At 37.3% G+C, this 15,971-nt stretch overlaps 6 protein-coding genes across 12 annotated transcripts in view; 3 read left to right on the top strand and 3 right to left on the bottom strand.

The window, feature by feature from the left end:
* The window catches only part of Atf6 (bZIP_ATF6 domain-containing protein ATf6), a 4,653-nt gene extending 1,391 nt beyond the window's left edge, over positions 1 to 3,262 (top strand). The window contains exons 3-8 of the mRNA XM_026813938.1: positions 7 to 177; positions 247 to 454; positions 550 to 1,133; positions 1,212 to 1,363; positions 1,448 to 2,046; positions 2,116 to 3,262. Of these exons, the coding sequence (XP_026669739.1) occupies positions 7 to 177; positions 247 to 454; positions 550 to 1,133; positions 1,212 to 1,363; positions 1,448 to 2,046; positions 2,116 to 2,540 (2,139 nt within the window). The 3' untranslated portion in view covers positions 2,541 to 3,262. The remainder of the gene's footprint in view (positions 1 to 6; positions 178 to 246; positions 455 to 549; positions 1,134 to 1,211; positions 1,364 to 1,447; positions 2,047 to 2,115) is intronic.
* Positions 2,988 to 4,351, bottom strand: LOC113464399 (sulfiredoxin-1). 5 transcript variants are annotated; one of them, XM_026813926.1, is made up of 4 exons: positions 3,992 to 4,140; positions 3,793 to 3,876; positions 3,488 to 3,700; positions 2,988 to 3,429 (listed from the first exon to the last, which is right to left on the bottom strand). In XM_026813926.1, exons 2-4 carry the CDS (start codon positions 3,851 to 3,853, stop codon positions 3,281 to 3,283), a joined length of 423 nt encoding a protein of 140 aa, XP_026669727.1. In that variant the 5' UTR covers positions 3,854 to 3,876; positions 3,992 to 4,140; the 3' UTR covers positions 2,988 to 3,280. The 5 variants fall into 5 exon arrangements, with proteins under 5 accessions (XP_026669727.1, XP_026669730.1, XP_026669728.1 ...); XM_026813929.1 differs by lacking the exons at positions 3,793 to 3,876; positions 3,992 to 4,140 and adding an exon at positions 4,263 to 4,351 and having other exon boundaries at positions 3,488 to 3,663; XM_026813927.1 differs by lacking the exons at positions 3,793 to 3,876; positions 3,992 to 4,140 and adding an exon at positions 4,263 to 4,350.
* Positions 4,220 to 5,690, bottom strand: LOC108625385 (NUBP iron-sulfur cluster assembly factor, mitochondrial). Of its 2 annotated transcripts, none has more exons than XM_026813923.1 (4): positions 5,487 to 5,690; positions 4,957 to 5,282; positions 4,508 to 4,881; positions 4,220 to 4,445 (listed from the first exon to the last, which is right to left on the bottom strand). In XM_026813923.1, exons 1-4 carry the CDS (start codon positions 5,568 to 5,570, stop codon positions 4,276 to 4,278), a joined length of 954 nt encoding a protein of 317 aa, XP_026669724.1. In that variant the 5' UTR covers positions 5,571 to 5,690; the 3' UTR covers positions 4,220 to 4,275. The 2 variants fall into 2 exon arrangements, with proteins under 2 accessions (XP_026669724.1, XP_026669725.1); XM_026813924.1 differs by having other exon boundaries at positions 4,957 to 5,261.
* A 144-nt stretch (positions 5,691 to 5,834) lies between these two features.
* On the top strand, positions 5,835 to 10,831 carry LOC108625383 (protein SMG7). 2 transcript variants are annotated; one of them, XM_018025367.2, is made up of 5 exons: positions 5,835 to 5,916; positions 6,438 to 6,508; positions 6,573 to 6,911; positions 6,996 to 9,903; positions 9,965 to 10,831. In XM_018025367.2, the coding sequence occupies exons 2-5, from the start codon at positions 6,477 to 6,479 to the stop codon at positions 10,181 to 10,183; spliced, it is 3,498 nt and encodes a 1,165-aa protein (XP_017880856.1). In that variant the 5' UTR covers positions 5,835 to 5,916; positions 6,438 to 6,476; the 3' UTR covers positions 10,184 to 10,831. The 2 variants fall into 2 exon arrangements, with proteins under 2 accessions (XP_017880856.1, XP_017880854.1); XM_018025365.2 differs by lacking the exon at positions 5,835 to 5,916 and adding an exon at positions 5,932 to 6,328.
* A 1-nt stretch (position 10,832) lies between these two features.
* LOC108625386 (uncharacterized) lies at positions 10,833 to 12,942 on the bottom strand. The gene is made up of 5 exons (XM_018025371.2): positions 12,629 to 12,942; positions 12,263 to 12,475; positions 11,742 to 12,026; positions 11,429 to 11,671; positions 10,833 to 11,359 (listed from the first exon to the last, which is right to left on the bottom strand). Exons 1-5 carry the CDS (start codon positions 12,641 to 12,643, stop codon positions 11,192 to 11,194), a joined length of 924 nt encoding a protein of 307 aa, XP_017880860.1. The 5' UTR covers positions 12,644 to 12,942; the 3' UTR covers positions 10,833 to 11,191.
* On the top strand, positions 12,921 to 15,794 carry Naam (Nicotinamide amidase). Its single transcript, XM_018025368.2, has 6 exons — positions 12,921 to 13,202; positions 13,274 to 13,514; positions 13,600 to 14,070; positions 14,490 to 14,693; positions 14,773 to 15,017; positions 15,108 to 15,794. Exons 1-6 carry the CDS (start codon positions 13,066 to 13,068, stop codon positions 15,670 to 15,672), a joined length of 1,863 nt encoding a protein of 620 aa, XP_017880857.1. The 5' UTR covers positions 12,921 to 13,065; the 3' UTR covers positions 15,673 to 15,794.
* The last annotated feature ends 177 nt before the right edge of the window (positions 15,795 to 15,971 follow it).

The following is a 15,971-nucleotide window of genomic DNA, read 5'->3' as shown; positions in this document are numbered from 1 at the left end:
TAATTAATTATGATTATAGATATAGACGTTGACGATGATGTAAAGATGGACATTAAACTAGAACCTGTGAGTCCTTATGTACAGTTACCTTTATCTCCTGCTTTAAGTCAGTGTGAATCTAATAAATTAGATTCTCAAGTTGAAATAAACTCTACAACTTCTTTGTCTGATTTTAAGGTATGCTTATAATATTCTAAGAAGCTGATTAAAGTAAATTTAATGTTCACACATTTTGATTGGATTTAGACGACTCTGGAGACGCCACCCATCTCTCCACCCCAAAATGTTTCTCCACCTATATCTCCAGAACCTGTTACAAATGGAGTTGTTAGGAAAGAAGTTAAAATTGTACCTCTTAAATCTCAAGATGTTAATCAATTCATTCTCTCTAAGGAAAATTGCGCTAAGCGCGTCCGAGTAGAATCGAAAAATAATGTCCAACTGCTCACTGATGGTAAGATAGACTGTTTACCAGTATTACTATTTGTTTACCAGTATTACTATTATAATATTATCTTTAAACGTATTATGTATTTATATATTTCCCAGAACAATCTCAAAACGGTATATTCTTAAGCGCGCAAAAATGTGTCGCGCTTGATCAAAATGTTAAGAAGAATTATACATCGTATCCTGTTATGGCTCGCTTAGTTCCGACCAGTGCGAGCAACAAAGTTCAAACATCGATACAGTTACCGTCTGTACAAATCAAAACAGAAACTAATACGATTCAACTTCCTCAGAAGAATTATGTAAAAATAATAGATAACACTTCAAATGTGTACACGTCAGGAAGCGACCAAAGAGTAAACATAATTGATACACCTTTGGTTCTTAAAAATAAACCAGTCGAATGTACCTCCGTGGTTGTAAGGAATGATTCACCTAAGTGTAGACCGATAGTGATTAGGACAGACAATTCAAATTTTACTCCTATTGTAATAAAGAATGAGACTCCAGACATTAATTTCGCTGGACGACAGGAATGTGAGATGAAAGCATTAAAAAGGCAGCAGAGGATGATTAAAAACAGAGAATCGGCTTGTCTGTCGCGAAAGAAGAAGAAAGAATACGTATCTTCATTAGAAAAGCAGATTCACGATTTACAGCAGGAAAACAAGCAATTAAAGATGGTAAAACAAATGTGCCCGAAGTAATAATTACACGTTCTGATGCATCGTTAATTCTAATAAAATTGTTTTTCACACTAGGAGAATCTAAACTTGAAACAGAAACTTGTATCTTTAAAAGATACAAGTACCAATAATAAATTCAAGAGTACAACTTTAAATGCAAACAAAAGGAACGTTGCAATCCTTTTGGGAATGGTCTTTATGGTATCGTTGAACGTCAATAGCTTCACGTAAGTGTAGGAAATTATAAAACAGAACCATTTATTTATGACATAAGTGAATCTCGTTTAGATTCATAGCTTTGCTTTTTACAGAGATATACTTTCGCAAAGTAGTCGACTGAATACGTTATCCACCGATATCCCGATTAAGACACCCAGTACCAGACATGGTAGAACGCTACTTTGGGCATCCGGAGACCAGACTCAAGAGGAGGATGAAGATTTTCGTAAAAATATATCAATGCCACAGCCTATGTGTCCAATGCACATTAACCAAAGCGAATCGATTCGTTTAGATTATGAGTTGAGGCGATGGATCGGAGGTAAATCCGATGAAGACAATTGGTCTACATTGAAAAAAGCAAAAGCAGATTCGAGATCCACGAGAGAATCTGTGCTGTCGCCACGTGTACATGTACTACAAGCGAAGGCTAAGCAAAAGCGGAAATTATCAGAGAAGATCATATCGGAACCGTCTAAGAAAACGGCAGGCCCATCAATATCGAATGCGGTAGAACTCTTCTCACCAATTATAAAAGAACACGCTTCCTTGTTCGAGGCTTTAGGCAGGAGGGACGATACTTTTTATGTGGTTTGGTTTAGTGGAGAGCATTTGCTTTTGCCAGCTTCGAGCAAGAACAGTACGGGTAGACCGAGGATGTCGTTGGTGCTTCCAGCTCTTCCTATGAATGGTAAAGAGTTCAGTACACGTCTCATATAAAAGTACTTTCACAATGTGCTGAGCATTTGCTTATTTTCAGAAACATTTTCAACACCAACAAATCACATAACTATGATGCAAATTGATTGCGAGGTAACTAACACGCAATTACTACATCTGCAGCAATCTATTATTCCTAATCATTTGAAAAATAGCACCGATAATCATGCGCGTCGTCCCGACGATCTGTCCGACGATCTGTCCGACGCACTAATAGCGAATATGACAAAAAATTATAGGCCGTATTTTATCAAAGAAGCTAACGCTAAAGTGTATGACAAAAAAGGCATAAAGAACGCACACACCGAGAAAAGTGATAGCTATAACAAGACAACCGGTTACATGTTGAGGCAGAAATTTATCTCAGAATTTGACTTGGATGACGTGAAAAGTGAAATGTTGAAAGATTCCTGGAAGGAAGGATCTCGGGTGAAGTCTACAGCTTCACAGAAAAAACAGAATTGAATAATAATTACGCATGATCAGGATCACAGAACACTTGCCCGGTTTCTATATACATTTATACATGTTTGGCAAATTATTAATCGTTTAAAGTACTAGAATACATTTGTACATGTGTAGTTGTTGAAGACAAATTTAATATTGTGCAATCTGTATTCGTTTTTTGAAAAAGATATTTTTCGTTTTTAGATAATTATTGAAACGTTTGGGTTTCGTATTAGAATAAGTAGTTTTGATTATAACGCGAAACCTGAAAAGTTGGTCTCACTGTAAGTATTGATAATAATATTAGACATAATGCATTAAACATACGCCCACCTTCAAGCGTGCAAATCTATAGGTGGCATTTATGTAAGTCTTCTCTTCATAAACACAAGGAAAATCATACATATATATATATATAATATATTTATACACTTTAAATGTTTTCAAGGATTGATTGATCACATGTGATAATGTACGTTATTTATATTTGGATATTATAAAACATTTGTACATATTATTTAATGATATTCTATAAGCGAGTCGTAGCGCACTGTTTGAATTTTCTGTGAAAATTTGGTACTCTAACTTAGTATGTATAAAAATATAACATACATGCACATATGCAATCCTTTACTTAGTTTAAAAAACAATTTTATATAAATGTAGTACGACCTTGAATTTTTTTCACGTACATACTTACAATTTGAAAATAAAGAACAGTTTTAATATCCGCTACAGAATCGCTAATTAATGAATTATTATTTTAAATCTGGGGTAGAACCGCCCAAGTAAGATCTCAAGTCTGTTATCGTAGATCGTACTAGTTTAGCTTTTATAAATGGCCTTCCGAGCCTCTGATGAGCCGCATATCGGTGGCATCCACCGAAAGAATAATAATAATCACCTCCTACGAACAAGAAACGTTAGAAGACGTTACATAAAACTTACAAAGTTATTTTTATTACCCTCACTGCCTTTGATCCATAAAACGTCAATGGGCGGTACGAGTGATTCCGTATCAGGATCGCTCAGAGTGTTCGCTATACTCTGAACCTTTCCTTCATCGACGATCGGAGGAATAGGTCGAATGAGTACGCTCATCGGTACGTCATGAACCTCGGCGTTTGCGTCAGAATGAATACTAGTGGAACATAGCATGCTATTATCCATTTTCGATTCTACATTTATGAAATAAAGAGAAAAAAAGATATGACCACCTGCTTCTTTATAAAATAATAAATATCAAATGATATGATTAGCAATTGCTTACGCGAATATTTTTGTAACGATGTCGAAAATGTTGCAAATTGATTTATTCTAGGTAAGCGCATGAATGGATAGAATGTATTAAAACCTACAACAAACATTTTTTGTTCAAAAAATATCCCGTAGATGTACTTTTGCTTCAGTTCGTTTACATTACGTCATATCTGCATATCTATCGGTTTATAATAAATTAACAACATTACCTATGTTCGCGGCAAGTCACCCGTGAAATATCGAGACTTCGTCATATACGAATCTTTTACGTGTTTTCGAGATTATAGATATAAAAACTATCATAGGAGAGGGGATAGCATATCGCGACAAGTGGGAATGACGATGACCATGACGATAATCGTGATGACCATGATGAAATAAAAGAGATAAGTGGATATTGATTCGGATGATTTTAAAATAATAATTGGAGATGTAAATAGAAGTTACAAGTTTACCCTAAATAAATATAAAATACAACACCTGGAAGAATGTATCATTCTTCATTTATTGGTTGACTAGCTAAAAACGAATGTACGCGCTCTGCCAGATCTGTGAATGCACCAGCTGGAATACTCTTTGATGCTGACAACACGATTGGTTTGCCACTATCGCAACTTTCTACAATGTTCTCCGATAATGAAATACTTTGTAATATTTCTACACCTAAAAGAATAAGAGAAAGCTACAAATCTGTTTTAATAAATGTGTTCATATGTAGATAGTACCGAGCTCTTTGGCGATCGCTTCCGTCCCACCGTTGTAAAGACTTATTTTGCTGTTACATTTCGGGCATACTATGTTGCTCATATTTTCTACGATTCCGATAATTGGAATGTTCAAACGTTTAAACATATTAGCTCCTCTTCTCGTAACTTCTAGGGCTGCCTTTTGAGGCGTTGTTACTAATAATGCACCAGTGACAGGAAGATTCTGAATGATAGAGAGATGAGTATCTCCTGTCCCAGGAGGAGTATCTATAACAAGATAATCCAAGGGACCCCATGCTACTTGACGTAACAATTTATCAATCGCGCTCATTACCATCAATCCTCTCCAAATTACAGGAGACTTCTCTTCGATCAAAAAACCCATTGACATGCTATACGTACGACAAGAAACACCATGTCTTAAAGGATTCTGAAGAATGCAGATAAACCGCGTGGAGTTTTCTTACCATTTCACGCCGTAATTTACAAGGGGTTCTATGAGATTGTTATCGTTAACTATAGGAGATTCTTGTAAGTTCATCATTAACGGCACGGATGGACCGAACACGTCGGCATCGAGTAAACCGACAGACTTTTGCGGTGCGATAGTTTTTAATGCAGTCGACAGATTTACAGCGGTCGTAGATTTACCAACTCCACCTTTCCCAGATGCGACAACGACGATCTGTTTCACGCCTTTCAAAGGTTTCTGTTTCGGGAGGCCGCGCGACATTAGCTCTTTTCGTTTGTTCTCCATTTCTCGCTCTCGTTCCTTGTCAGAATCGAAACGGGTCTAAAATAGTAGAACTGATCAACGGTCATTCATAAATGATAATATGTTTCTCCGCGAACATTCGACGTCTGAAGTTTCTTGTATTATTATGTGACATCGATGGAAATCAGTAATTCCACATGTAGTTGACAGAATCGAGGGATACCGAGTTATCGATCGAACATCGCAGAGAACTATTATAGATAATGTAAAAAATGTACATACTAATGAGAGCGATCGGTAATTATTCGGCCCGTTATGATTCCGTTGGAAGCCCATGAAAATTTTGGCGGAGGTGAATGCTAACATTTTTCAACGGATCGCTTCACGAGACCGTCCTCGGTTACCATTCCTCTAACCTGACATCCCGAATCGCGCGATTACGAATCTTTTATTTCATAACTTTGTGGTAACACGATACACGAATATTAAAAATCGGCGTGTAGCGTACAGGTATTATGCGAACGGTATGCTTCAGGACAGTTCGGCTCGATAAAACATTTTACACGTCCTTGTTTACACTTATGGAAAATTTCTCATATGTTTCTCACCGAAAGTAACGTAAATGTTTAACGCGAGGGCGGTGCAGTTTTTAATTCATGCGAGTACATATCGGTAATGCGGTGCAATTTGAGTTTAACATAAATATGTGAAAGTAAGTCCTTTACTCATTTTCCAAGGATTTCTCGATCGATTACCAACCCATAAAGTCGTAATTCTGTTTAAACGAAAATTTGCATCGTTACTTCTTATTCCTCGTTTTGTTATTCGCATTATCATCCGATTGCGGTTAACCTAACTATGATCGCAACATACATGCAAAATGTTAACTTTCGTTTATCAAAGAAGCCGTATTACTTTTGCTGATATTTTATTTAGACGTAACTTTGAGAATTTAAATGTTGCGGTCTAAATGTATAGTCATATTTGATGATTCCTACTGTACGACGTTAACATTTGAAATCGAACATTACAACGGAAATATTAAAGTTAATAATCGTCTTATTTCATTGACATACTTAAGACTTCCTTGTTCGTCATTTTTAAAGGACATCGTCTTACATACGGTACCCCAGACTAAAAACATATCTGAGTTTTTGCCTATAATACTGTACATTATTATATTAAATGCATATGCGTCCAATTATGTTTATACATCATTCTTTGTTTATGTAGATAAAATATCTTATATTGGAAGTTCAAGGTAGACAGAATATGGGCCTAAACGCAGCTGTACAAGCTTTAAAGTAAGTCTGTAATTGTTCTTAGAAATAAGAGGAAGTAGTGTTCATAAAAATGTAATTATCTTAGGAAAGCCGAGCCATTGAAGGACAAAGTACAGCGTTGCAGAGATCTTTTAAATGATAGCGATGCATGGGTATGCCAGCAGCAACTACAAAAAATATATCAACAAGTTCTGATACTGGATTTAGAGTATGCCTTGGACAGAAAAGTCGAACAAGAACTTTGGAACCTTGGATTTAAAAACTATATAGCAACATTGCAATCCCAAGCAAAGGACAGAAAGAACCCTAAACGAGGTGAATCGCAAGCTTTACTCAGCTGGTGTTTGGAGGCCGCTAGTGGTTTCTATTTGACTTTATTACAAGAGATCTGTACTGCGTTCGATCTCGATTTACCGTTCAGGAGGTAATATTAGTTTTGAGCCAAACAACAAGTTTTATAGGACAGTTTATAGAACAGTTAGTGAGAAATTTTCTTAACGTTTTGCAGGAAGGGTTACATTTATGGATGTACATCACCATGGAAAGCTATTGAGAAGTTATCAGTGCCTCACAAATCTTCATGTTTTTACGCGTGCCAATATTGCCTTGTGCACTTAGGAGACATAGCCCGTTATAGAAACGAAAGTAAGCAAGCAGAAATGTTTTATCGGCATGCAGTATCGTTGTCACCATCCAGCGGGCAACCGTACAATCAGTTGGCCCTTCTCGAAGCGTCACGTGGCAATAAACTGGCAACTGTGTTTCATTATGCACGGTCTGTCGCAGTGAAACATCCTTTCCCCGTTGCTACTACGAATTTAGCGAAAACGCTGTCCTCCGCTCTGAACGATACGTCCCTCAACATTGATGGAAAAACAAAATTAACGTCCCAAGAATACATAGCGGTTTTCTTGAAGCTCCATGGCGTTATTCACAATCTTGGAGATTTGAAGATCGCTTCCACGTATGCGAAATTATTGACCGAAACGTTGACAGCTCTAATTGCGACAGAAAGCTTCAGCTCTTGGATGCTCGTTCAAATGTTCGTGATCAATTTGTACGCCTTGGAACATACAACGAATGTTGTCGTAGGTGGTACCGTCGAACCGTTGAAGAACGAACAATTGTCATCCGATGAAAAGATAGCGCGCGATTGTATATTAGATCTGATAGCTGGAAGTCTGTCTGCTCTGTTGCTACCCGTTTACACGATTAAAAACTCCATCATTGAGTATTTCGCTTTGCCTTCTATCAAACTGTGCCTTGATTGGATTAATACGAAGCCCACAGTTTTGGAGGAACTAGCTTTCACGTCTAGGCTACAAATCTGGCCGAGCCTGTGCGTGTTGTTGAACGCCCTGCAGAATTGCGTTGCCGATTTCGCCTACGATCAGTATGTTAAAGTACCACTGCCAGAGGATCGTGATCTACAAGGATTTTTACCACTGGAGAAAAGTTTCGAGTGTTTAAAGTTCACGAGCGTCGACCTCGAAGATAACGTTGAAGCTTCCAATAAATTACGCGCGGTTCGTATCCTTCGTTTGGGCCACTGTTTGGCACAGTATAGAATAAACGGTTCTGCGTTAATCGCTATCACATTAGGAGATGAGAAAGGTGACAACAAATTTAGCTCTATTAGCGAAGGAAATGGATTGAGCAATGAATTGATGAAAGAGCTGGAAGAGCTCAGTTTGAATAAAGGAAGGCAGTCCGTCGTCTCGACAAGTCCAGTGTTTTCAGAATCCGCGAGTAGCAAGGGCTCAGCAGACGTCGACATGCTGGAGGACAGTTTAGGTAGGAGGATAGGAATATTGAAGCCGCAAGGTTCGTTGGAACGAAGCAAAGATACTACAACAATGGCTGGAACCGTGGAGTCCAACACGTTTGAGAACAATACGGTGCAATCTGCCGCTAGGAGACCGAGACAGAATATAGCGATGCAGACTATAATGCGACGTGCTGAAAACGAACAGAAGCAAGTCACGTTTAAGAACGTGTCTCCGTTAATCGTGGAAGAAGAGAACGAGAAGAAGGCTAAGGCGGCTGCAACATCGGTGAGTCCAACGAAAGTTGTTGCACCAATTGGAAATAAGCAAACCGTATCAGCCGTTGGTGAACAACCGAAAACAAATAACGTACCAAACTCGTCTACGAGTACACCGATCACTATTCAAAATCGATTACCTTTAATGCCTTTCGCTACGAATACCGTTCAAAGTCAAATCAGTTCCGGTCAAAGTCAACCGACCAAAAAGGTAAAATTGCATCAGCACGCTGTCTCTCAAGCTTCTCAAATGAATCACCTCCCAGCGCCGAAAGAACAAACGTCTGGAATTCCGCCTCCAATGTCAGGAATATCTCAACCAATGGGAACTATTTGTTATCAAAACCCAACGTTCAACGTGCAGAATCCGCAATTTGCCAAAAATTACACACCGAATCACACTGGAAATCTCTCGAATTACTCAATTCAGGGACATTTCGCTAGTCCACCGCAACAATCTATACCGTCGCAGAATATCAATTTGCAACACCCGTCCGGTCAGAGTAGACCGATGCTTCAAAGAACGCAGACTCACAGTTTGCCACAGAATTCGCTGTTGCATCAAAATATCGGAATTGGAATACCGCCTTCGACTCAATCGAACAACATTATGCCAAGCGGTTCGCAGAATATTAACTGTCAACTCACGACGAACATGGGCTTGCAACCAAATCATAGTTTGAACATGCAACAGAGCCATAGCTTGGCTGTGCAACAACAGAGCGTTGCGAAGAATAATCTCAGACCCAACGCGATGTCTCTGCACAATCAAGGTGCGCTGGCTAACTCGACCATCGCAAGCGTCTCCCCTCTTTCGAGTTTAAATACATATCAGAAAACGCTTCATCAGGCCGCGTCCATGATGCCGACGAACGTGTCGAGCATGCCGCCAGGTAGCTCGTTGAGTTCGACAACCGTTCCGAACTTTCAGTTCAGTTTCAGTCAAGACGACTTCAACCAAAACGCTTTTGGTCAGATATCGCAGAAGCAATTGCCGTCGTCGGTGTATAATAAAAACTCGGATGTCTTGGAATTCTCGTTACCTAATCATGTGGCTATGTCGAAGAATCAGTCTCAGTCCGCAAACAATTATCCGCTTTTTCAAAACTTCGAAGCAACCAATTTTAATTTGTGGAAAGATACCCAGCACTCGCAGCTGTCGGCACCTTGTTGGGAATCGAGCAGAGGCATGCAATTGCATACCGAGGACACCAGTCTCATGGAAAATTATCACAATTGGGAAGACTCCGCCAATCCCGGAAGCATGATATCGCAAATTCCATTGAGAACATCGACTAGTTATCAAACGGACTCACAGCAACCCAAACGTTTCGATGCTGGAAATAATTTCAACAGTTCTAGGCCCCTAGAGGTACGTGCTTCATGGTTTAATTACGGAATTTTGTGTATCATAAAATATCATCGTGTTGCAGATAGACACAAAGTCGAATCAGTCGATCAGTACGGGAAACACGTACTCCCTGTTTAGTAGTAACAACGCTTGGGAATCTAATTCCCAAGGCTGTAACTCCTCAAGTCAAGATCAGGCGAAGGCTCGGCTTAATCAACAGTCTCTGTGGTTTGGACCTGGACCATCTCCCTTGGAACGGCTTTTGGAACAGCAGAAATCATTACGCGAAGGAGGTACCTGAAGGAAAGCAATATAAATTATGTCGAAGTATATCGGAAAAAAAACGTATCCAATCTATGGATTCAACTAATCAAGGAGAAAAAGCGAACTGCAATAAAATTTCATCGATCGTTCGACGAAAAGTGTTAAAAATTTGTTACAAGCAACAGCAGAAATAGGCGAGATGTCGCGTAGTCGTTTAGACGATCGTTTGTACGAAAGCGAACAATACATACGTCCAAGGCGTTATGAAACGCAGTTACATATATAAAAAAGAAAAACAAAAAGTAGATGTTAATTACTTACATTATTAATTGTTACGCGCATTATAGAAAACAGAGTTAGTGAATACTGCGCAAACCAAAAAAAGAGAAATTGATTCTTTTCAATCTATTTAGACGCGTGCATTTAATTTGTGTCGCTTAAAAGGAAGAATGATACTCAACGACAGAACGACCTGTCGTGAAGTAACTAAATAGTATAAGGATACCATACACGAATCACACGATTGATCTTTAATAGCGTTAACTGTACAAGTTCGGAGACATACATAGACATTATTTAGTGACTCGATTTAAAAAATTATGTACGATTTTTCTTTACGAGTAACAATACCTTTGCAAAGGAAAAGATAAGGAAAATGAGATAAATTAAAAAGAAGACACGCATACTTGATGTACGAAAAATATGTATTTACACTTTCCTTACTGTCCACCACCTTAAAGCAAAATCTACTTTTGAATACATAAGAAAATATACGAAACAAGCGTGAAGTAAAATATTCGCATAATGCAAATTTCTCCAGACAAACTACAAATTATTTCCAAATTTTATTTTAAAATACACAAGTTAAACTTCAATGAAAACTACATAATACTTTGGTAATTTTATCAATTTTATACCCGTCATTTCTATTAAATAAATATAACACAGAATGCTGTCAAGAAATATTCATGTGTTACACTTACTGTCGGGTTATTAACTTAATTACGTATTAATTCAAATAAACTGAAAAAGAAAAAATCAATGATTAAAATAGGCTTGGAATGGGGTTGTTAGATGGTGGATTTCGGCGAATTTCTGTTATCTTCAATGTACAGTCCAACGTCTTATTTCTTTTGACATGAAACATCTTGTCCTTGTTTAAATGAAACTCATGATTAGAAATCATTCTGATATTAGGATCGCATGATTTTACCTGTTATACAAAGGAGAAGGATGAGAAACTCATTATCATTTTATATTTACAAAAGCAAATATTACTTACTATCCCCTGATTTTTTAGCAAGACATTCCGACATGACACTCCAAACTCGCAGGAAAATATTTTAGGTATACTCTGATTTACTAATATCACAACTGCTTTCAGCTCTCCGCTGGTATGAATTGTGATATTAAAAAAAAATAAACCCATATTACTTATGTGAAAGGCAAAATCATATATTTTTGGTAATTCTTCCTTTGGTAATTCAAACTTTTTAAAGAACGTTTCCCCGGCGTTTATCGCGGTCTAAAATGAAGTATTTTTAATGAGAGTATAAAATCTCTGATAAAAGAAATGTGCAGTAGGATGTTAATACCTCGCTGAATATATTATTATGTTCTCTTTTTACATGAATTATTAGAGAAGTATAATCGTATCTGCGTTCGCATTTTCCAATATTGCACGGATAAAGAATTTTCAATTTTTTGTTATTAGACGGCTGGTTGTTTTGTCTATATGTAGGTGTTTCTTTGAAATCAGTTTGTGTACATACACTTCTAACTGCTTTCTGCAGTATTTCTTTTTTGTGCTGTTCCATATACTCGTGGCATATTTTATGCACGTTCTGCCTCTCCTTCTCGACTATCTTTTCGATCGATTCCTATTTAATCCAATAACATCGATATAAAAAATTTACATGTAGCTAAAATTGCAAACTGTATTATTTTTTAACTTCATTGCAACTTAGTCTTAAAAAAATCTTGCAAATAAAAGATAAAGTTTACGCTTTATGTAAATGACATGTGAAGTTGCAGAATTGTTGTATAAATTAATTATAATACATGGTCATCATGTTTCTAAGAAGAATGGAATAAAAGTTAAATTCAAGTAATAAACCTGTAATATTTCCAAGGATCCAATGAACTTGTCTAAGAATAAATTTTTTGCTTCCGTGAAGTCTTGAAAGCACGTTGGGCATATTTCTAACTTTTTTGCTTTATGACACGACTGACACACATGATGTCCATTTATGCACAACAATGCGCTTGTTTGTGGTATATCCAAACATATTGGACATTCAATATCCAGCTCTAATGCTTTAATCCAGGCCTGTAAGCACAAAGAGCATATTTAATATTTAATAATTTAATATTAATGTGCACATTTCAGCATTTAATACACAATTTGCGATTACAATCGCAGTTAACAATCAAGAAAAGAGTAGTTCAAAATCTTAAAATAAATGTCAAAAGATATCTTTACCTTATACTCATCCATTACAGCACGTTATAATATTTGGAAGTAATTATATTTCGCAGACTTTAATACGGATTTTAGATCCTTCCTACGTAAGTATATAAGACACTATCGTATTCGTATTATTCTTATCTGTACTAATCAGATAAAATAAGAGACAATATAGTTTTGCTGTTTTTGTCTTCAAGTCTTCAAGGGTATTCCCCGAAATAATGCGTCTTGATAAGTCCTAAATCTAACGCGCATATGTAGTGGCGTTACTGTTTTGTTTACGGGTCGCTTACGTTTTCAGTTTTCACTAGTTTTCACTTCTGCACTGGTGGAATGGTAGGTGTGGTGTGTCATCTGCTTGACGTGATGTCATACCAATAATTGCGAATATAGAATATTCGTAATTGCGAATTGCAAATATAGTATATATATAAAGTATATTATCATACGTGATGGAAGAGTACCCGGCAATTAATGTGCGTCTAGCAGTGAACAGGGTTGATTTAAATTTGATAAAAAACAGTATAGATACACAACCTCGAATATATACACCGGGCGAAGAGATATCTAGTCAGCCTGACTTCTTAAGGTGAGCACTTTTATTTTTATTTACATTTACATGACTGACAAAGGTTATCATTTATTATATAATTTTATTAGAGGACATGGAACGTACGTAGATGATGAAAACACATTGCGCGCGTCTGTGGCTGGGGTTTTGGAAAAGGTAAACAAACTGATTTCGATAAGACCTCTGAAAGCTCGTTACCAAGGTGAAATAGGGGATGTAGTTGTTGGCCGCATAACTGAAGTACAACAGAAAAGATGGAAAGTCGATACAAATTCTAAACTCGACTCTGTGCTGTTACTCTCCAGTGTAAATTTACCAGGTGGAGAATTGGTATGTTATTAAAGCATAATGAGTTTATTTTCCATCATTCTTCTTACTCATATGTGATCTTACTCATCGTCTCAAAATTTTCCAGAGGAGAAGATCAGCAGAAGATGAACAAACAATGAGGAGGTATCTCCAAGAAGGAGATTTAATTTGTGCAGAAGTACAAAGTACTTTTGTGGATGGTGCTCTTTCGTTGCACACTAGAGTCTTGAAGTATGGCAAGTTATCTCAAGGCATAATGTTGAAAGTCTCGCCAGCTCTTATAAAAAGGAAGAAAATCCATTTTCATAACTTGGCAAACGGCGCTAGTTTAATATTGGGAAACAACGGTTACGTTTGGATTGGAGCTAGTATACAAGATGTTGACAGATCAGAAGGTGGTTTCACCCAGGATTTATCGAGAATACCTCAAGAGAATCGTGCAGTTTGTGCGAGACTACGTAACTGCATATTGATCTTGGCCCAATGTAACATGCAACTTACAGACACATCTGTGACATACGCATACGAAGAATCTATGAAATATAAAGTAAGTGAATTACTAGAACCTGAGGTGATGGTTGATATATCGTTGTTAACTCACCGAAGATTGATACAATAATCTCTTTAATTTTTTACAAAATGTTAAAGTACTCAAGAAGGGAATAATTTTATATTGTCAATTCCTAATGTAAAAATGTGTAACAATAAAAAAATCGAAGCAGTTTTGACGTACATTCGTTGTTTCACATTTCCATCCACTCGGAGTAGCCTGTCACTGAACTGTATACAATGTCATATTGAAATTCTCGCAGCATTATGCAGAAATGGAAATGCGATGTATATTAATACTGCATTTGAAGCAGAATACATAGTACATGGTACTATTTTATTGGTACCAATAATCCTGAAGATGTTCGGAAATTAGTATATAATATCTGTGCGCATCGGTAACGCAAGTATTGATTCAACAAATAACTTGGAAACAAGGAATTGCAGGAAACAAAAATGGATGCATGTTTTACTGCATTCGATAAAGACGGAGATGGATATTTATCTATCATTGAATTTGAATTCATCTGTCGTGCATTATTCCGTAACGATCGCGGGAAGGTCTACAGTATCGAGGAAAATCAATTGAAGGAAATATTTTCTATATTCGACTTGAAGGGAGATGGGAGAATTGATAAAGAAGAATTCGAGGTAGCTTCTGTTTTAATAATACGATATTATTAATGCGATTATTTACTAGTGTGTAATTCTAATCTTATGATTCTTTTAGTTCTGCTGGAATCATTGGATCAAAGTGTGCACTCGTCCGAAAAGCGCTTTCTTAATCGTAGACGTGCAAAATGACTTTATATCGGGTTCGTTGAATATCAAACAATGCGCCGCACAGCACGATGGCTTGGAAGTGATTGAACCCATCAATCGTTTATTAGATACTGTGCAATTCGATGCTGTATTTTATTCTCTCGATTGGCATCCTGCAGATCACGTTTCCTTTATCGATAATTTACATCTTAGGTAATTAATTGGGATGGATGTCCTGAATAAACTTTTTTCACGTACTAAGGACAAAACCACGTACAAATCGAATTTGTTTTTCATATTCAGGGAAGTCGACGACAGTAGTGGAATCTCGAAAGAAGCAGCGCAAGTTTACGATACCATAACGTTCAGAGGACCACCGTTGCTGAAACAACGTCTGTGGCCGCGGCATTGTATTCAAGATTCGTGGGGCGCGGAACTTCACAAAGATTTAAAGATCGTGGACAATGCGATTAAGATATACAAGGGAACCAATCCGGACGTAGACTCGTATTCTGTATTTTGGGACAACAAGAAGATGATGAAAACAAGCTTGTCCTCGCAGTTGCAGAAGAAAGGCGCGACAGACATATATATCTGCGGATTAGCTTACGATGTATGCGTGGGTGCCACGGCGGTGGACGCTCTCACGAGCGGCTATCGGACCATTCTTATCGACGATTGCAGCAGGGGAGTAGATCTCGTCGACATCGAAAAAACGAAGGCAACTGTGATAGCCGATAACGGAGTAATCGTAAACTCGAGCCAGGTAAAAGCGATGGTTCAAGGTAGAGATCGGCGACCGGAGCTTGGATACAAATTAGCCTTGGAAATTAAACGCAAATTCAATTTAGAAGTTGATAATCGATAATTCTTATTTCTTAGTAGAATGGGAATTAAGTACATGTGATATAGATATGCCTTGTTAAATAAAAATTAGATAAGCAATCGAATATTTTATATAGAAGGCTTGGGGTATAAGAAAGTATGTAAATAATTATTAAATAAAGTATTTTCCTTTTTAAACTGTGTACGCAGAGATATTAAGTTAGCTCTCCTATATGGGTTGAATGTGCGTGCAAAGTGTCGTAAGACTTGAATAATTCCTGAATGACCTAATAACTGCAGTTATGGGGTATCGTCATGGATATAGACTGTCCTGATCACAGT

The sequence above is a fragment of the Ceratina calcarata genome, unplaced genomic scaffold (assembly GCF_001652005.2).
Source record: "Ceratina calcarata isolate Rehan_Ccalc_2016 unplaced genomic scaffold, ASM165200v1 scaffold351.2, whole genome shotgun sequence".
NCBI classification, from domain to species: domain Eukaryota; kingdom Metazoa; phylum Arthropoda; class Insecta; order Hymenoptera; family Apidae; genus Ceratina; species Ceratina calcarata.
This window is presented reverse-complemented; position numbering and strand designations above follow the sequence as displayed.